At 47.0% G+C, this 21,707-nt stretch overlaps 1 protein-coding gene and 1 non-coding gene across 3 annotated transcripts in view; one reads left to right on the top strand and one right to left on the bottom strand.

Moving 5' to 3' along the window:
* Positions 1-4,075: 4,075 nt before the first annotated feature.
* Positions 4,076-4,147, bottom strand: Trnap-agg. The gene has a single exon. It is a non-coding gene; the product is annotated as a tRNA-Pro (tRNA).
* Positions 4,148-18,061: 13,914 nt separating this feature from the next.
* Positions 18,062-21,707, top strand: part of LOC122373686 (graves disease carrier protein-like) — a 34,472-nt gene continuing 30,826 nt past the window's right edge. The window contains exons 1-2 of one of the 2 annotated variants that reach the window (XM_043351991.1): positions 18,062-18,301; positions 18,756-18,848. In XM_043351991.1, coding sequence (XP_043207926.1) covers positions 18,238-18,301; positions 18,756-18,848 — 157 coding nt within the window. In that variant the 5' untranslated portion in view covers positions 18,062-18,237. The remainder of the gene's footprint in view (positions 18,302-18,755; positions 18,849-21,707) is intronic. The other variant, XM_043351990.1, reaches the window with a different exon arrangement.

The following is a 21,707-nucleotide window of genomic DNA, read 5'->3' as shown; positions in this document are numbered from 1 at the left end:
ATACAGTGGAAAATTCCGGAGAAGCATAAAAATGAAAGTTGTGTGTGCAAAAACGCTAATGTGTTTCTGTTTCATGTGATGGTACATATTACATGAGGAACATATATGTCCTGAGAAATAGCTCTTTCAAAAGTAACATTCATTAATCATTATGAAAGACCCTGTAGGTTGAAGTTTATGTCATCACTCATCAGTCAAATTAAAATCACAATTAAAGACGCGCTGCTCCCGGCCAAAAAATCATCAACTTAACTCTTGGCCCACTGCGGCAGCGAAGGCGGCTTGTATTTGGCCACAATGCGAAATCCGACTTTTCGGGCTTGTCCAGAAAAACCTCCCCGTCGCTGGAAGTTTTCCCTTCACATTTATTTCAACTCCCTGCGATCCATTTTTTTTTTTTTGAACTACTCCGCCACCCATTATTAGGTGACCATGAGTGCCCCCACCCTCAGCCCAGCGACTCACAGCACCTTACGTTAACACCAGACAAAAATAAAAAAGGATAAGTCGCGGCACTCCCAGCTAGGAAAATTAAAAAAAAAAAGTAAGCAAAAGAAGTGCGGGAACCGGTTAATAAATAAAGAGAGCCAAAGTAGTCATTGCTGAAAGCAGCGGATGACTGTTCTACTACATCTAAGAAAGAAGTCATACATACATGCATACATAATTGGTTAGTAGAGTGCATTCAGCCTTTCACTCCTAGAAGAAAAATCAGCAAATGGCAATCCAGTGGGGAAACATTTCCGGTCAATTCGAGCGCAGGTCAACAGCCAGACTTTCTAGGGCCCACCAGCTAAGCAGGGCTTGTTGCTGATGGACCCCTTCAAGTCCGGCGTTCCATTTGAGTGGGGAGATTTTACACACACTTTTAACTTCAGATCCAGGTCATTCGAAGTCAGGCGACCAGGTCAGGTCTAGAAGCCTCGAAGGAAATGTGGATGTTAGCCATGGCTACTCCGACACAACGTTTTTTTCGAAGCCTTTAGATGCTGACGTAGGTGTTCAAAAGCATAGCACCTTTTTCTCAGATTTCGCAAATCGTTGACATAGATTGAGGTCAACTTTGCGACCCCTTCATAATTCATTGGTGTAAGGTACTAGGAACTAGAGAAATTGATAATGCTTTTTTCGAGAATTCATGCTAAATGCCGTTACATATTTATTTTTTGTTGCTCTTGCATACGAATTCGTCAAAATGCATAGGTGATACAACATTTGACGAATGAGACCATGTTAGACACACGTTTAACCCTCGCCCGCACATGGGGGGGGGGTTGCCACCCCCCCCCCCCAGGTAGTCTTTCTGCTCTGCACTCAACATTTTTAGAGCTAGAAGGCTGATTTTTCGTATAGCTGCTCCTCTATCCTTTCTTGATGTCCACTGAAAATTTCAAGTTTCTGTGATTTTTGGTTTCGGAGTTATGACCTTGTTTTTCAGGTCATGTCATGACCCAAATGGCCAATTCTCAACATCTTTCACTTGCCATGGGCCTTGTGAGCTTTTGACACCCTGATTTCGGCCTTTTTTGCCAGTCTTACCTCCCACCTATCATGGAACATGTTGTTCGACGATGTACAGGGGTCAAGGTCAGGTTCAAGGTCAACCTAGGTCATCTAAGATAATTCATCATCATCATCATGTATTCTTATGTTCGTCCACATTCGATGGCTTTTCGGAACAAGTGTCAGGTTTACATAAAATCAGGTACCTATTAAAAGTAAAATATGCAGCATAAAAGTAAGATTGCACCCTACACTAAAAATATTAAAATACACATGAAACACGCCTAAAAGTTATCAACACCATTTAAAAAAAGTATCAGTGTCCTATTTAGGTGGAGGTCGTCAGCCACTTTCTCGCCCTTCTCCGACAGACTCTGGCAGAGCGGGACTCTCTCACTTCCGCAGGAGCGCGGTTCCAGAGTGAGACAGCACGACAAAAGAACGACTTCCGTGCGTGTTCACTGCGCACTCGAGGGATCTGCAGCGAGCCGGCTAGAGAGCCCCTCGTGTCCCTGGTGGAGACGTCACTGCGGTGTGCGATTTGGGCCGTGAGGCCGGTTGGCGCTTGGTCGTTATTGAGCAAGTAGTGCATTTGCGATGCGTCGCGCTCGGCCACAAGGTTGTCGAGTGACGGCCACTCCAGTTTCGCTAACAACGGCGTGACATGGTCGCGTCTCCTCGCCCCCTTCACCACCTGCGCACAGTGGTTTACCACTTTCTGTAGCCGATGGCGCTGGGTGGCGTTGCAACCAGCCCATACAGTAGAGCAGTAGGCGAGATGTGGAAAGATGAGCATTTCTACAATCATTTTCTTTACAGACTCCGGCAATTTGCCAGCCATTTTTGATAGGCCTCCGAGTGTGGCATAGCAGCGTCTGACTGTGCCAGACACATGCTTCTCAAAAGTCAGCCCTGCGTCTACATCCATCCCCAGCACTTTCACCGTTGAAGACGGTCTGATTGAAGCATCGCCAAGTTGAACAGAAAATTCAGAGGTTAACAACCTCCTGTTTGACTTGATAAGAATAAGATCCGTTTTAGTGGGGTTAATTTTTAGACTGTTTTCGTTAAACCAACTGTGCGCGGTGGCTACGGTGCGCTCAACACTCGCTTTCAGTTGAGACAGATCGTCGGGTCTACTCCGGTGCAAAAACTGGACATCATCGGCGTACATGACTATTTTGGACTCCTCTGTGTCTATGTAGGACACTAAATCGTTTGTAAAAATTAAAAATAACACTGGGCCGATCAGGGACCCCTGCACCACGCCATGCGTAATGGGCAGCGTGTCACCTGTACCACCTCTCACAGCCTGTCTGCGCCCGCCGAGCCAGTTCACAAACCAGTGGGTATCAATCCCGTACCAGCCGAGCTTCTCCAGGAGCCGGGGATGCCGAACGCTGTCGAACGCCTTGGACGTATCGGCCGTGGTAAGGCAGCCAATGAACCCACGGTCCATGCCGTCCATTAAATACCCAACAGCGTCCAGCATCGCCGACTCCGTGGATCGGAACTGCGTTATAGGCAAGCTGAATTTACTTTTTGTGAAGTTTTTTGACTGCATTTTTGGTAAAAGCTTCTCAGATCATGATTTCATGTAATATGGACCCAAAAACAATCGGTGCACACATCAGTATACACACAGACACACACAGACATACAAACACATATAATTGACCTTGACCTAACTTGACCTGAAATGACCTCAGCAGCAAAATTCTGGTCGGGTAGTGTGACAAAGAGGTTCTAGCTGGCTTGGCACCAGAAAACAGCATCGTCATCGGTATTTGATAAGCAGCGCACTTGATATCCAACGGTGACCCAAAACAGCAATATTTTTTAGTTTGACCTGACCTGGAAGGTCAATGACTGACCTGAGAAGGTAAAACTGGGTATCATTGGATTCGTCTCTTCCCAAAGAATCTTTTTGGTCTTTACTGCTAAGCTCTATCTCCAGCAGGAACGAAATGGCGCGGGGGGGGGTGGCAACCACCACCCCCCCCCCCCCCCATGTGCGTTCTAGGATGGGAAAATAGCATGTGCGGGCGAGGGTTAAGGAAACGTCAGCAAAATTAATTACTAAAAAAATAAAAAATAAAAAAACGTTTTCGCTTGACTGAACAATGAAAAGGTAAAAGTTAGATTAGGCTACGTTAGTTTTAAGGCAAAGTCAGATGACGTTGGTTTGGTTAGAATGTGGTCAAAGCTCCTATTGACTTTTTGAGGCCAGAATATACGCATCTCCTCGTGGTCATCGCGACTAGAATACACAGCAGCTCTATTTGTTCACGAATTATAAGCAAAATATTAGAGTAAATCAAATTAGGAAAAATATTGTTTCTACTGCCCTCCGGTGATCTGAGCAGCTGGAGCACCCTGAATGCACTGAACGACTTACCAGTTACCGGCTACCTGCCACCAGCAACGAACTACACACTCGGAGGTTACCGACATTAGCATCGCAGTCAGTCATCATGATGCATGAGGACTGAGGACTGAGGAGCATAACACTACGCTACAATCACGAGGGTGTCCTTGGGCAAGGTCATGTCCCCTCGACTCACTAAACGCAGGGATCGTCCGGGATTTGAACCCGGGACCTCTCGCACCCTAAGCGAGAATCATACCCCTAGACCAACGAGCCATGAATTCCGGTCGTATAGCCTCCACTGGCGGCTGGCGGTGGCTCCGTTCCTTTCACTAGTCTGACCGCCAGCCCTGGCAGATAGTTACAGCTCATGGCCACGCCCAAATCTCTCACAGACACCGCAGACACACATACACACAGACACAGGCGCTCTCACGTACACACAGACGCGCATACACACAGCCTCGGTCAGTGGACGGATGCCCCCCAATCCCACATACACACAGACACGCATACACACAGCCTCGGCCAGTGGACGGATGCCCCTCAATCCCACATACACACAGACACGCATGCATATACTTTCCTACATCGACAACGAGTGCAGCATCAATGCGCTTTGTTACAACCCCTCAGTCATTCCAAAATATACTAGAATGATAGATTTGCCATAGAGCCACAGCATGAATGTTGTTGTGGTAGTGTTGTTGTAGTGTTGTAGGTGCATGAATGGAAGGTGAATGGAAGGTGCCGGAAGGAGCCGATGCCCGATTATAAGTGTGTAGCATTGCTGAGCGGCTCCGCTGGTTGGGTAATACCTACAGTAGCCACTCCCCGGTAGGACTGGAAGCTAAATCGGATGCTACCGCCGGATATTTGAACATCTGTTTTCGGTTCTATGTAGTTCCAATCACACTATCAGCACACGGTAACTATGTGTGTACCGCCCAGTGCCCGGCGCGGGGGAAGCGCCTATCCACGGCACAGGAGTGGGTAAGGTGACAACTGACAGTCCTACTGAGATCCGGTCAGGGTTCACCACGCCGCGGAGCTGAACAGAGCACATCCCTACCTCTGCAGTGCACACGAGGTGTCGTGACAGGTCGACATCTTTTTAGGCGGGAGCGCCGCCGTTTTTGGTACACCTTATCATACATCAATTCTACACATGTTGTGAAAATTTCAGACCAAGCTCATTCAAGGTCAGGTAACCAGGTCACTTGAAGTGACCTCCCCTCATAAAAACTTTCAATGTCTGTCATAGCTACACCGAGTGACCGATCGCTTTGAAACTTTCAGCGATTGCTAAGAGCAATAGCATGTACAAAATGTTTATCTCATAATTTTGATATCGATGACCTAAGGTCAGGTCAATTTTGCGAACTCCCCATTATAACCCAGCCAGCAATTCGCTTGGGCTGAACTGTGGCAAGCGTCGGGCAGCTTGGGCTTAGCTTGGGTTTGCCCACTTTGATCAAAACCAATGTATTTTTTACTAGGGCTGAGCTGGGGCATGCCGCAGCTATGCCCACGTGCGGATAGCAGTAGCTCAGCCCGACATCTGCCCGCGCATCCAAAACAGGCTTAACTTGGGCGGAGCGCGGGCTGATCAAGCTGGCTGTGTCCTTCGGCTAACTGGAGTAAAGCCGGAGCTTAGCCATACTTGTTCGGCTGTTCGCGCATGCGCAGTTCTGCGCCAATCATGTGCAGCGTTTGTGACAGTCTGTGCGCTGTGCGACGAAACGACACACCGGTGTTGGGGCATTTGGTGGTTGATGTTTGGGCGCGTGTGACAGCGCGAAGAAGGGATAGTGCTCACCGCTCTTATCAAGTGGACTGGCATGGAGTTTTACGGTAGGTAAGTGTATTGAATGGTGCGCTTGATCGTATGTAAACGTCATGATTTTGACTGAGTTTGACGCCATGAAACATGAAGCTGAATAGCTGTTCAGCCTGGCGACTTATACCCTCGCTCAGAAAAGCTGCATTCCGTGCCTTTATATCTTTGTGAAATACCAGCACTTCTGACCCAGGAAAATGAAATACAAAACACAACTATTTATCTACTTATCACCGAGCACGCTCATTCTCTGTCCGCATTTAAAATCAAATGAACATTTTATACGGATCAATGCGAAGTGTTTTTACAGTATTAATGCATCAATAAGTTATTTTTCAAGCAAACATGCAATGTAAATTAAACCAATTAATCTCTTTTTCAGGTACGTACCATTAGAGCAAATGGTTCCAAAAAATGGAATAGTTATACAAACCAGGACCGGGTGGACGCCGCAGTTGCCCTCGCCAAGTGGTTTAGCGGAAACTGCCTGCTTATAATTAAGTAGGTATACCTACAATCTACATATACGGAAACTGCGCCGAAAGCTGGCCGACCACCTACTGCAGATGTGTGTGTGTGGAGGAGCCAGACGCTTCCAAAGCTCCCATTCACCAGAGTGAAGTTCTTTATAAACGATTGTTTGCTTATTGCTTTATGTCTTATGAGCGATTACTTGCTGTCCTTACTTTATGCTTTCAGTTGAGTGTTTAACCAAGTATTATGAACGGGGAGGGAGGCTAGCAGGCCTTGTGATTGTTTTATAGTTTTGATGGCGTTTTTCATGACTCATGCCATATTACTGCTGCAGTTTGCAGTCCACTGTTTCATGTATTTGTGTTTCATTTGACGTGTCTGTAGTCGTTTGAAATATACATTCAATCAAAGTCAACCACTACTTTCCTTTTGCAATGCTCGAGCCTCGATGACCGGTTAACAGAGCATATGAGTGACCGTAACAATTTTAAATATGCATTGAAACCACACAACCTGCTGAAAGTGCATTGGCTGCTCCTTGCTACTTGATCCAGTGTGAAGCAAAAGCAAGATGAAGTCAAGTCGAGACTTGAGAAAACAGGAGCCATCACTCGAGCCGAACCCGAGCAAAGCCACAGCAGTTTGCAATGTATAAACCCCATTCACTTCTATGGCTTAAAACCCTATTAGTGGCAGGCTCCTGGCTACCCCATATTAGTGGCAGGGGGGGCTGTTTACGACCCCCCTTGATATCTCGAGATCTAACCGGCCGATTTTCAAAATTCAAACGGCATTCGATTTGGCTCAACGAGATCTACATTTCTAAAAAAAAAATTAAAAAATGTCAATAGGGGGGTGGAGGGGGGGTAAAAACGGGCAAATTGCAGATACATTTTAGACTGTTTATCACGGCCAGGTTTCTGAACCAATCTTAACGCAACTTTTGCCGATCGATAGAGAATGAACCAGGAATTCACATGGATCCTAAAAATATGCATTTTCAAAAATCATAGGCGGATACAGATCATTGAGATTGGGGGTACACAAAAAGTATAGTAAATAAGGTTTTTGTTGGTACTGTTTCTAAAAAGGGTGGCAATGGTCTTGTCATGTTACAATTTTCTTATGAGAGAACGACTAAAATTGTATTGGTCATGCATAGGCGGTGTCAGGGCACCTATGTTGGGAGGTAAAAAATAACCCCCCTTTTTGGACGCCTGGATCCGCCTATTATAGCAAAAATGTGTCAAAAGAGGATGCACAATGACTTTGTATATGTTATCACATGATACCTTTCATTCACTGTTCGTAAAACTGGTGCAGCATCGTGATCTTCGCCCAAATGACTCGCTTCACGAATAGGACCCCCAATTCCCAGTGCTCTGGAGCCGCCCCTGGTAAAGTTATGAACTTGAAATTTTCAGGGAATGTGCCCAATTTAGTTTTAGGAAAAGTCAGAAAATTTCAGCATCGTAGCTTCAGCGGTTTCGGAGATATTCCCGAAAAACCTGAGGGGTGGATAAAAACAACCCCCCCCCCCCCTGCCACTAATAGGGTTAAGTCGGGATAGACAGGGCACACGGAGTGGGCTTGCCGGAGTTCAGCCCGCTCGGGCCCAGAGTAATCTCCATTATATAAATGGATTCACTGCTCGGGCTTAAATCGGGCTATCGCCAATCGTCGCTCAACTAGGGCTAAACTACGGCTGTCCGGAGCTCGCAGAGCGGGCATACCTCCGGCAGAGCATGGGCTTTAGTCGGCGTATTTGTGTCATACGCCGACTTTAGCCCAAGCCCTAGCCGACTTTAGCCCGACTAAAAATCTCGGGCAATCCGCACTTGAGCCTGCTTGGGCCCGGATCAAAATTGTTGGCTGGGAAGTCAATGGGAGAAAATTGAAATGCGCCTCTTTTGGATTAAAGACATTATAAACACTCCCAAACACCGAATTACAAGTGGTTTAGACACACTGAACTTGAAAATGGTGTCCGTGACCCTTGTTTATGCCCTGAGGTCATCTCAGGACACGAATGGTATCTAACAGTTTTTCGCAAATAACTTTTGATAGAGGCATGCTAGAGCGATGAAAACGCCTTAGATGTGTTCAGCTCGACGATACGGATCAACTGATATGGAACATGACCCTTTCCGGTCAGGTCATGACCTTGACCTGAGGTCAAATTTTCAAGTTGACCTTTCAGGGTCAAGTTATAGTTCATTCGATGCGTCTTGACGAGAGGAACACGATGCCGGTAAAAGTAAGCTCGTACAAGGCTTGGGTCAAAAGTTATTGCAGAAAAACTGTTTTCGAAAAAATCGGCTATTTTTGCAGTTTTTGCCCCTTGCAGGCAAAACCGTTGACGTTAGGTCAAATCTGAGAGAATTACTCAGAAAGGGCGTTAATAGGGCTATCGAATGCGCTTTTCCGCGGCGCTGTAGCTCTATTGGTTCCCGGGTTATGCGTTGGCTTCTTGGAAATTTTCGACATTCGACCTGGAAATCGGCGAAATTTTGCCTTCAATGACCTCTGGTGACCTGACCTTTGACCTGCCCAAAAAATTGACCGAAGAGATTTCGTCGTTATTTTTTACACTCTTTCGAACGCCGCCTTCCGCGTATCGCTACGTGGCCCAGGAGCCGACTTACAAGGGGGGTGTTCAAACACCCCCCCCCCCAGCAGGGCGTGGAAATCCAGGACCCCCAGCAGGGCGCGGGTTAAAAGGTGTAGTATGTAGATCGGGCACGGGCCAGGATCTACATACTACACCTTTTTTGGTTTTTAAGTTTTTGAAATTGCGCCTTGACCCGCGCCCTGGTGGGGTCTGTTTATAACGCGACCTGGTGGGGGGGGGGGCTATTTTTTGCCCCCCCCCCTCGTATCTCCGAAACTACTGGACGGATCCGGAAAATTCAAACGGCGTTCGAAAGGCCTGTCAAATTTGCCGAGAGAAACCAAATTTCATTGACCTCGGGGTCACCGATGACGTCACAGGTCAGGTCAAAGATGAAATGTTTCACCGTTCACGGGTCTGCTAGGGAATGCGCTATAACACCGAGGAAAACGCATTTTGTCGATAATCAGCGATAGGGCGTCAGTTGCCTAGCAGATATGTTGCTATTAGAGGTCACTGACAATACCAGGTCAGGTCACAGGTCAGGTCACCAAGGGTCACAGGTCAGGTCACATGAGCCTAACTTTACTAAGGTTGTGTGATGCATGTTTTATGGCCAATTTTTCATTTCCAACTCAATGGTGTTGGTTATAAGACTATCAGGTACGGCTTAGGTCACTTTCTGGTGAAGTTCAGGTCAAGGTCAGGTCAAGGTCTGGCCAAAAAAGGTCAAATTTTATAGTTGATAGTTTTGCATAAAATGGGTATCGATTCGATGCAGCTCGTCACGGGGAGTCTAATGGTGGTCTTTGTTTTGCGCTACGAGGTCTAGAATTGCTAAAAATTGAGTTGGAAAATTTGACGTCATCAATTTTGAACAGTTTTTTCGCTATAACTTCGCCAAAAAAAAGAGGTATCAATCTCAAATTTGGTATGTGGATAGAAGGCGGTATGGACTATCACATATATTCCGGTTTTTGCGAAATTCAAAAAACTTTTTGGATTTTTTGGCTATTATTTTCAAAAAATTTATTTTTTGATTTTTGGGGTTCAAAATCCAAAAATTTCAAAAATCCGAGATAGCAGTTTTGTAGCCCTGTCAATTCTACAGCTTTTATGTCTCTATCATTTTTCTGTATTTGCAAAGCTCTAGGCCTGACAGCTCTTCCCGCGAAACCCTTTTTTGGGTCGAAAACGGCAGAACATGACGTCACTCTGACGTCATTTCCGGCCAACTTATCATAGCCTTTGGAAAATTTTTTGGTCACAATGTGTAAAATTGGTGTCCGGGAGGGTACTGAAAGTTTGGTGACGATCGGCGCAGCGGTTCTGGAGATATATCGAAAAGTCTGGAGGGGGGGCAAAAAATAGCCCCCCCCCCACCAGGTCGCGGGTTAAAAGGTGAACCTAGTATGTAGATCCAGCCCAGGTACTGGCCAGGGGAAGCAACATAAGACAGAACTGAGAGTGACCTGTCGTTCCGTCACTTACGCGTCTGTAATGCTAATATTTTGAATCCGTCGAGCAGATGCCAGATGTGGCTATAGATTCTGTTGCAAAACAACAATTCTAACAATGGTCTAATGTCTGTGTCTGAAAGTGTACATGGTTTGCACGAGACTCAACCTAGTTTGCAAATTTACTATCAAATCGCAAATAGTTGCATCGACAATCCCAGCCACACCCGAATTGAATTTTAGTTTCAATTTGATCCTTACCAGATAGGTACCTCAATATAACCCAGGTAATACCATCGCCGATTTAGCAGCGCGGTGCCCCCCCCCCCAGTATATCCCTTCCCCCTCCCGGATTATCCATACCCTCTCCCCCTTCCGGTATATCCGTGTTTCTATCGGTGGGCCACTGCACGGGCTCTCCCCGCCGACTCCCACCGCTCTCCCCGCCGACTCCCACGGGCTCTCCCCGCCGACTCCCACCGCTCTCCCCGCGGCTCCCCGTTCTGCCCGTCCCGGCCCGGGTCGGAGGACAGTGCGGGTCCGGAGCCGACCGGTGAGGTCAGCCGGCCTTTTGGACGCGGCCCCCAGTGGGGGGTCGGCCCAGTAGCAGCCACCGACCATTGTTAGCCGTGGAAGGACCCAGTAATTCCTGAGCAGTGTGGGACACCCGTCAATGAGTCACGTGCGAGCATGGTCGCGTGGAGAACGGGCTGACTGTTGTTTTATGTTTTCTTTTAGAAAGCACGAGCTGCCAGGTTTCAGCGGCATTCCCCGCGAAGAATGTTGTTTTGGTCACGCCACGCTACACGAAGGGATTTACGCTACCTACTTCACAAAGTGTAAAACTCCCGAAATGAGTGTCCGTTGCCATTGTTACTATGTCTGTTTGCGGTCTCATTGTTACTCCTGTTCAAACAACAGCAACTATTTCATTGACCATTCACCCTCAATGTCGTGGACTCCCACCGTATCCAAAACTACCAAAACTACCGGCCCGGCCCGGCCAACAGATGTGGAGCTAAGTATTTCTAGCCGGACTGTCTACAAATCAACAATCGTATACTGGACTATCCGCTCAGTGATTAATGATAAATCGGTGAAATGTGAGGCCAGCATGAAGCCGTTTGGCAATGCGCGGCGGCTGTTTCCCCCTATTGTTCTCGCCTCTCGGTAGGTGGTTCTGGTACCTATACGTAAACCACCGCAGTACCGAGGCGGGGTGTCCCCAACCGCTAATAGACAGCGTAGGCTTCCTTTTCGCTTCGGTGACGTTCTATCCTAAAGTCTCAGCTGTAATCGTATTCGGTAATATCTAGAATAGGATCACTCAAACTTCTGCTAGCTGACGTCACACGACTGAAAATGATTCCGGAGCTCTGTCTGTTAGATTGAGATCCTGAACAAGTTTTGGAAGGGGCCACGCGGCGAACATACGATCACCATAAGACTGGACTCCATCATTTGTCTACCCGTCACAGAACCAGCACCGCTGCTGGTCCCTGCCTGACCCTTGCAGCCGCGCGCAGAAACAAGGCCAGGTCAGATCCTACCGAATGGGAGTCTGAAGTCAACAACCAGGAAGGACATGCAGTCATCGACTGCGACCATCGGACGGAGCTGCAGCCGACAATTGAGATTCGGTAGAGCACCTAACTCGAGAAAGTGATGAGACGAGTTATTGGACGAGCGAGGCAGACTCAACACCATTGAAAGATGCATGACAACATTATGTCGCAAACAGAGACATCTAAATCTTCGAAGTGTCCTCCGATTGGCCAAGTGAATAGGCAAGGTAAGGCTGAAAGCAGTGCCTACTGCCTATCTACCGCAGCGGGTTCCTCGGCCGGAGCGTCACGCCTTTTGGCCAGCGGTCCTTCTGGCATCAGTGACGAGAGAGGGCTGCGGCCGGCCACACGAAATCCGAGTCCCGAGAGAAAAATACAGCCATCTTCTTACTCGAATTGATTAAAATTATCACCCGTAGGCCGTAACGGGTAACCGAGGCGTACTGTTGGGACAATCCGGAGCGTAGCTACCTACGTAACGTAGTGCCACTCCCAACCAGTACCTACCTACTGCTCATAGGTGGGCAAGTCCGTTAAATCGCTAACCCGTTAATAAACGGAACTAAATTTTGGGTTAACGATTAACGGACTCGCTAATTTTTCCACGTGTAACGGACCGTTTTAGTTCCGTTACTTTTCGGCTCCGTTAATCGTTAAAATTTAGTCCGTTAATCCGTTAATCGTTACTTTTATTTCGAAGCAAAAAGTTTACTTTAAAGTTACTGGTGTGTATGAAACCTTCATGCGGCGAAGTTTTTCCTTTCTGGGTCTGGCAGCATTTGATTTATTTCAGTTGTGGCCAAATAACACAAGAACACAAGTTACTTGAGTGCGCCTCTTGAGCTGTTTGTGTGCGCCTCATCTCTGGTATTCAGTGTGTTGCGGCAATATACGTTGCAAATTGTGATGCACACGCCTGTCATTGGAAGTTGGAACGCTGCCTGGCTGAGAGGCGGAGAGAAAGGGTAGAGCTGTTTGTCAGGCGAGCTGAATCGTCGGTAACGCAGGTTGAAATCGGTCGCAACTCGCATCACACATATCATCACCATGTATCCACATATTATCCATGCCGTCACCGAGCAGGCGCAATTGTTGGCAGGTCTTCGAGAGCAGAACCGCGCTACGACAAGTGAGTGGCGCCTAGCCGTTAGCGTATGTTGGTCGAGTTTTCCTCAGAAAAAAAAAATGCACAAGCATTTTCATATTGTTTATTACCGTGTAAAATGTTAACGATTAACGGACTAAAGTAACTTCCGTTACTTTTGTTGTGAATTAACGGATTATCGTTTAACGGAACTAACTTTTTAGTTAACGGATTAACGATTAACGAAACTAACTTTTTGATTAACGATGCCCACCTATGCTACTGCTGAGTATGGCGCTGCATCCGCCATCTGAACGACGGACCTCATCAACGATCCTTCAGGCTTCTTTCAAAATAGCTAACAAATATAGGTTCTGTATTCTGAACTAGAGGTGGCAAAAGGTGCAAATTTTGGGAAGCAGACTCGAACCAGACCCGACTGGACATTTCTGGTACCAGTCGGACTCGGTCTAAGTTGGCATCGGAACCAGTTGGACCCGTTCCCCAAAAGTCAATTAATACAAATTATTAGTAGGTATTAATAGTTGCATCACGTAAAACAGCCTTTTCCTATGGGGAACACTCATGAGCTAGTGTGGTAAAGAAACATAGGTAGGTAGGGGAGAGCGGGGTCATTTGGCCGCCCGGGTCACTTTGGCCGCCCCATGTCTACGCGTTTTGACGGTTCCGAGCGATTATTTTTGTATATGGCACCATCCGCCGTCATAAGAACTACTTTGGAAAGAAACTAAGGAAACTCGACGACGCCCAGTTTTTTGTAAATCCAACGATATTTGAATTTTGGCTAAAAACGTAACTTTTTCTTCTTTACGAAAAGTTGCATGGTGTCCCTTATATGGGTGACATCAAAATTTTAACTCTATTGGTAGAACAATCTGGTGATTCAGGGAGCTGTCTGACCCTTTTGCAAGTTTAAGTAACAATTTTTGCTTGTCTGTGGACCCCTTTTGCTAAAAATGTAATATTGGGGTAAATTGGCCGCCCCATACGGGGCGAATTGGCCGCCCAGTGACTCGGTTGATTTTTTGCCTATTCTGCGAGCGACGCGCTGCGCTGGCTAAGTTCTGCCGCTGAGGATGGCAATGCGGCGCAGTCTAAATGCAATGGACGATCTAACCAAGATGTCCGCTGATTGGCTTTCGGCACCCGGCGGCAGATGGCGAACCCGGGACGTCACATTGACCTCTACCGGTGGCGCCGATTTTTCGTCGTGCCCTAAGACGCCACCTTCACGCGGAAGAACATCCGCGGGTTAAGAGCTTCGAAGCGGCCGGGATATCCCCGCTATACCGGGATATCTTCGACGACGAAGACTGCGCCGACGGCGGTCTTCGCACCGGTTGTCGCCCCAGCAGCTGCGCATCAACGTTCGAAAAGCCGGTCGGAAGAAAGGGCGTTCTAAAATCATGACTAACAGCCCGGAGCGGACGGCTTTGGAGGACGAGCAACAGGCACGTATGGCGAGGAGCAAACAGCGGGGTCCACAAGCTGGACCGTCGAACCATCGAACGTCGGGAGCTGAACCGTCGAAGAAACAGGGGCGCAAAGGTGAAAAACTGAAGCGCAGTGATGACTGGACATGTGTCCATGTCGTCGGGACCGTATTTTACAGTGGATGTGATCTGAAGTGCTGGGTCGAAGACTGCTGGAATCGTTTTTATTTCGTGTTTACGACAGAGTTTGAAATAAACAAACAATTCGTGCACAAAGGACTTTTTTGCAATGCGATTGTCTAAAGCAATCTACGATTTGGCAGCCATTACAGTTGGCCGTTGTTATCACTGGGCAGTGCTCAACTCATGAGTCGTAAGCTCGTAAATCAAATGTGGCTCCTCACTTGCACTGATTCAAATGAATCGAGTGTAAGCCTAGTCCTTTGAAAAATTAGGGATTTCAGGCGAATCAACGACGAGTCACGATGCTCATCATTTGTGTCAGCATTGGGGCATCTGAATCGTCACATCAGTCATGCGTCGAGTCAATCCAGAATTCATGAGTTAACCTTCCAGGCGGTGGGGGGGGCATTTTTTTTGCCCCCCCCCCTTTAGTTTTTTCGATATATCTCGAGAACCGCTGCGCCGATCGTCACCAAACTTTCGGTACCCTCCCGTGAGCAGCTAGCGCACATGGTGACTAACAATTTTTCCAAAGGCTATGATAGGTTGGACGCTAATGACGTCAGAGTGACGTCATTTTTGCCATTTTCGACCCAAAGAAAGGTTTCGCGGGAAGAGCTGTCAGGCCTACAGCTTTAGAGATATAGAAAAATGTTTCAGACACAAAAGGTGTAGAATTGAAAGGGCTACAAAACTTCAATTTCGGTTTTTCGAATTTTTTGGATTTAGACCCCCAAAAATTAAAAAATAGATTTTTTGAATATAATAGCCAAAAAATCAAAACAGTTTTTTGAATTTCGAAAAAACCGGAATATATGTGATAGCCCCTACCGCCTTCTACCTACATACCAAATTTGAGATCGATACCTCTTTTTTTGGCCAAGTTATAGCGAAAAAACTGTTCAAAATTGATGACGTCAAATTTTCAAACTCAATTTTTAGCAATTCTAGACCTCATAGCGCAAAACAAAGACCACCATTAGACTCTTCGTGACGAGCTGCATCGAATCGATACCCATTTTATGCAAAAATATCAACTTTGAAATTTGACCTTTTTTGACCTGACCTTGACCTGACCTCCACCAGAAGGTGACCTAAACCGTACCTGATGGTCTTAGAACCAACACCATTGAGTTGGAAATGAAAAACTGGCCATAAAACATGCATCGCATAACCTTAGTAAAGTTGGGCTCATGTTGTGACCCTTGGTGACCTTTGGTGACCTGACCTGTGACCTGACCTGGTATGACCAGTGACCTCTAATAGCAACATATGTACTAGACAACTGACGCCTTATCGCTGATTTTCGACAAAATGCGTTTTACTCGGTGTTATAGCGCTTTCCCTAGAAGCCCCGTGAACGGTGAAACATTTTATCTTTGACCTGACCTGTGACGTCATCGGTGACCCCGAGGTCAATGAAATTTGGTTTCCCTCGACAAATTTGACAGGGCTATCGAACGCCGTTTGAATTTTCCGGATCCGTCCAGTAGTTTCGGAGATACGGGGGGGGCAAAAAATGCCCCCCCCCCCCACCGCGCGGAAGGTGGCTGGTAGGCCCACCGCCTGCCGGGTTAACCCTATTAGTGGCAGGGGGGTTGTTTTCATCCGCCCCTCAGGTTTTTCGGGAATATCTCCAAAACCGCTAAAGCTACGATGCTGAAATTTTCTGACTTTTCCTAAAACTAAATTGGGCACATTCCCTGAAAATTTCAAGTTCATAACTTTACCAGAGGCGGCTCCAGAGCACTGGGAATTGGGGGGTCCTATTCGTGAAGCGAGTCATTTGGGCGAAGATCACGATGCTGATGTATTATAACTGTATGCACCAGTTTTACGAACAGTGAATGAAAGGTATCATGTGATAACATATACAAAGTTATTGTGCATCCTCTTTTGACACGTTTTTGCTATAATAGGCGGATCCAGGCGTCCAAAAAGGGGGGTTATGTTTTATCTCCCAACATAGGTGCCCTGACACCGCCTATGCATGACCAATACAATTGTAGTCGTTCTCTCATAAGAAAATTGTAACATAAAAAGACCATTATCACCCTTTTTAGAAACAGTACCAACAAAAACCTTATTTACAATACTTTTTGTGTACCCCCAATCTCAATGATCTGTATCCGCCTATGATTTTTAAAAATGCATATTTTTAGGATCCATGTGAATTTCTGGTTCATTCTCTATTGATCGGCAAAAGTTGCGTTGAGATTGGTTCATAAACCTGGCCGTGATGAACAGTCTAAAATGTATCTGCAATTTGCCCGTTTTTACCCCCCTCTACCCCCCTATTGATATTTTTTTTTTAGAAATGTAGATCACGTTGAGCGAAATCGAATGCCGTTTGAATTTTGAAAATCGGCCCGTTAGATCTCGAGATATCAAGGGGGGGTTGTTAACAGCCCCCCTGCCACTAATAGGGGTAGCCAGGAGCCTGCCACTAATAGGGTTAAGCACAATCTTGGGCGTCAATATTTCAGGTTATCTCAGCTCTGTAATAGGTATATCTCTGAATCACATGCCCGGCCAAATGACCCCACTCCCCCGGCCAAATGACCCCGGTACCGGGGTCATTTGGCCGCCGTGCAGTCTTTGAAAGAACGGTTAATTACCACCGAAACGAGATGTCCCGGCATGATGCAAGTAATAGGCCAGAACAACAATTGAACGCCCCACACCCCTCCATGGATAAATCGACCAAACGCGCACTGGTTTTCTCAAAATATCGTTTTTACAAAAAGGCGGCCAAATCGCCCCGTTCTCCCCTACACGAGCAAATGTTTTCTTTCCATTCACTTCAATATTTTGCAATCATGTGTAGTGTGCAAAATGTATGGTTTATGGCAGGACCCGGTTGGACCCGTCAGAAAATTTCCAGGAACCGGTCTGGACCCGTATGGGTCCAGCAGACTGGTTCTTTGGACCGGGTCCCCGGGTCCACATTTTGCCACCTCTATTCTGAACTAGTTTTTTATGATTGAATGTTTGATTATCCCTGTTTCTAGTCAGACTTCATAATTCATGTCAAAAATCTGAAACAACTAGGCATATCAAATGGCAAATGCATCACCAAACCCACCTTTGCTCCCCATCCTGTTTAGTACAAAATGGAAATATTATTGGCTGAGAAATACTTTATGTTAAGGCCAGTAAAATTTGTGCCTAGTTTGACATACGTGTACCATTGCAAAAGAGCATGCTTGAATTAGGGCAATTATGGCGCAGTTAATATAAATGTGTTTTTCTTATTCAAATCTGAATACGTCATTAGATAAAAGAACAATAAAAGCAAAAAAGTGACAGAGTATGTGTCATTCTCAAATATTCTAGATTAGTTTGCAAACATAGCCAATGAGTAATAAAAAAATCATCTTTTTTCTGGAAATTCACATGTTACAATAAATAAAAGTTTGTTATCGACGCGACAATTTGTTGAAATGATGTGACGTATTAAAACCAAACGAAATCAAGATCGAAAGGAAAATAGTTCTCATTCTCATATTTTCACTCGCTCCATTTCGAGGTTGGTGGTGTTGTTGGTGAGGTGGAGGTCCGTGCTGCGTGAATAAGTTATCGCGATATAGGGGCCTTCTGTCGAATTTTGTGCCCCTTATTAGACGTGCAAGTGCTGATTGGTACCAGGAAGCTCAATTAGCTGCAGTTGCAGTAATCAAACGTGTTTTGCGATCAAAATGAAGGAAAACGAGCCAGTCACTCATGATGCCAAGTCGCTTTGCAAAGCTTTTTTGGCTGGAGGTAAGCATGTTTTAAGTGATGTTTTGAGCTGTTAGAGTTTGAATACCAAGAACTTATTGCATGATATTTCTGTCCATACCAATTTTCCATAGAAATAATGTGAAATGGGCACATTCAGCCATAAGTGTATTATTTATTTCAATTTGTTTTTACTAGGTATCTGTAATATCAATTTTAACCCACACCAAAGCTATGTAAACCAGGTGAATGCTCTTAACGTAAAAGTGTTGAAATTAGTAGGTAGCTGCGATTGGGGCAAACTAGGTGGCCGTTGGGAGATGGAACATGATGGCCGGAGACGGGGTTAAATTGTTGTCGGCATTTAATGCTCAATGCAATTACTGCAGCAGCCATTGCTCTGGGTACTGGGTAGATTATTGTTCTCCTATTTCCAGGTGTTTTGGGAGGACCACTCCAGTTTCTCCAAGACTGACTGTTTCTCTCTTGTTGCCAGGTGTGGCAGGAATGTGCGCCAAGACCACGGTGGCGCCACTGGACAGGATAAAAATCCTCCTGCAGGCCCACAACAAGCACTATAAGCACCATGGTGAGAGCTATTGACTGTCCGCTCAAACACTAATAAATGACCCTCGCCAGACCTATTGGTTTTCTACATACATTGCCGTTTTACCCCTGGTGGAGCTAGCCTGTCGCAGAAAAAACGAGCATGTGTTACAAGATGCAGAGATTGGTACCCAATTTTTAGGTCCTAGGTCAACCGATGACCTCTGAGGTCAGGTCAAGTGCCCCAAGGTACGGTTCAGTTTTTGGTGAATAACTTCGCAAAAAAATGGCCGCAGAGCCGCGATTTTGGCAGCATCATGTTCGCCTTGCTCAGGCGCGTCAAATGATGTACTTTTTGTTTGGGTCAGGTCAACTTAGGGTGTTGACCTCAGGTCACGGTCAGCTCAGCACCCCCAGGTCACGAAGTTGGTCGAAAGAGGTCATGTCGCATTAGACCTGTCAAAAAAAACCAACTTTTCGATGGACAAGCTCCCCTGATGTTTTCCCATTGCTAGATGGCCCAATAGCTAGCACACCGAATTTCAGCCCTCTAGCTAAACCCTCGACCCTAGCGCAAGAGCGTCAAAGTTTTCCGGTGCGAAGTACACAGAGAAGGCCATTCTCCGGTGCGAGTCCTGCAGTTGTCGTGTCAGCAGCACTACGCATAAATGTAAAATAATGTGTGGTGAGATCCGTGTCATTGTCTGACACATCGACACATCTTCGCTCGTAAACTCGGCACAGGTGGTCTAACCCGTCTGATTTGTATTGAATAATACATTACCTAGGAATGGTAATGACACAAAACAAAACGACAAACACGAAACAAGTAACAACTGGCAAATCATTATGTCACTTTTCCGAGGTAGGCAGCTTTATCCTACTTTAGATATAAGGTAACCAAAACACAGCGTCTGGTTTCCACTGCTGCTCGTATTTGGTACGAAAGACATATGTTGATGAAACGATAAAACAAATGCATTTCTCAACAGACGATAAACAACCTAAATCACATCTTTTCTGTCACATTACAGCCAATGAAAGACGCACAGCACTGATCAGTCACAGAATCACAGTCTCATGGCCTCAGACGGCGGCTGACAAGGTGGCTTTGCTGTAGTCTGGGTACCGCTGACGGTGCGCCTCCACAACCTGTAGCAGCTCCTGCAGCTCGAAGTCGGAGGTCGTGATGTGGCCGCCGAAGTCACTAATGAGCTTTACTCCGCGCTCCGCAGTGTCGTTTGTGACCCGCAGGTGCAGGACGAATGTCGCCAGGCGATCAAAGTCCGGATCACCGTCCCACGGCAGCGGCTTTCGCAGAAATCCCGCGCTGATGCCGAGGACTCCGAACACTGTGCGGGATTCTGGTCCGATGAAGTCATCCAGTTCCATTGCCTTCACTTGGCCGGCCTCGGTGGGCAGAGTCGGGAGATCGGGCTTGTCCATTCTGGTTGCGGTTGCCTGCTCCGTCGCATACTCGTGTATGACGTCTGCCATCCGCCGTTTCGTTGGAGGATCCACCAGGGAGCTGACCAGCGCCAAGGTAACCAGCTCCTGCGTGAGGTACCAGGTGTGGCGACCGTACACCTCCATTGCCGCCTCCGCTACCTTAGGGTCCACCCTGCGGAGAACGTTGAGGTCCTGGTACCTGCTGAGGTCGCTGACAGCGGCATCCACAGCTGTTGTGCAGGTGAGCCACTCTTTGACGTAAAAGAGGCAGACAAACACAGCGAACCGCCGCAGCTTGTCGTGCATGTCCTTGGAGATGATGCCCAGCTCCAGTATCTGATGTCGGAACAGAAATTTCAGGTCCATTTGTTTATCCGCTTTATCCCTGAGCCGATCCTGCTGAATGTCCCGCACGGCGGTTTCGGTTGTCAGGTCACACAGTTTGTTGATGAATGTCTCGAATTGCCGCCTCTTCTTCCTCTCAATCGCAGAATCCCGGTTCCTGCTCTTCTTCAGCCCGGCCCACTGGTTGTGCAGCCTTATGATGACGTCTGTAGCTGTCGGGGCGGACAGTTGTAAGCGTTGCAGCAGCGTACAGAGCCAGCGCTTCATCGGCGACCTTGGACGCCATGCCTCCTGATGCTGACGACGCCTACCTCGATTTCCTCCAGGTAGAAGAGCCGTTGTAGACATTCTCTCCTGGTAGGCAGCTGGGTAGGGCGAAACGCCTCAATGGTTTTACCCACAAGCCATATGCTGGCTCTGCTTCGGGATCGGCGTGCTGGATGAGCCTTCCCCGATCTCCTCGGGCTGGTAAACCCAGTTTCTCTGCCGCCTCGAGTGGTCGGCATGGCACGAACGAGTGGCCAGGAACAGTCTGAAAGCGAGAGAAATAAGATGGGTCCGACTCCATTTCTATTACCGGTATACAAATGAATCCGAAATGTATCTACCAAAAATGAGCACGATTTAATTTGAAAGCGACCATCAATTAAATTATCTATATTAGCTGCTGGGTTATTGCAGCTGTTTTGTGTGAAGATTTTCATGGGAACCCAGCATAGCACAAAACAGAAAGCAGCCCATATTTAAAAGTGAGATGTGGAAATGAAACGACTGAAAATGTCCACTATTCATGCGACAAAACAAATTAGTGCTTTTATCGTTTTTGGTGCATATTTTATGCTGACGAGGCAACATTAAACAAACACACTAACCTCAGTTACGTAGCTGGTAGCGGTGCAGTAGAGTCGGTGGACGTGGCGCTGCGGTGCGGTCGGTGACCGGGGGACAAGTGACCGCGCCGACCGGTCGCGGCTCCCAGGTCAGCGTGGTCACGTGACCCAACCCCTCCGGTAATATGGCGAAGGCGGCACAGGGGCGGCGCGGGGATATAGGTGGGGGGGGGGGGGGGGGGCGCAGACCATGACACGGATCTCACCACACATTATTT

The sequence above is a fragment of the Amphibalanus amphitrite genome, unplaced genomic scaffold (assembly GCF_019059575.1).
Source record: "Amphibalanus amphitrite isolate SeventyFive unplaced genomic scaffold, NRLGWU_Aamphi_draft 001535F_arrow, whole genome shotgun sequence".
Classification (NCBI taxonomy): Eukaryota; Metazoa; Arthropoda; class Thecostraca; order Balanomorpha; family Balanidae; genus Amphibalanus; species Amphibalanus amphitrite.
The sequence above is the reverse complement of the archived record's forward strand: the minus strand, read 5'-3'. Positions and strand labels throughout refer to the sequence as shown.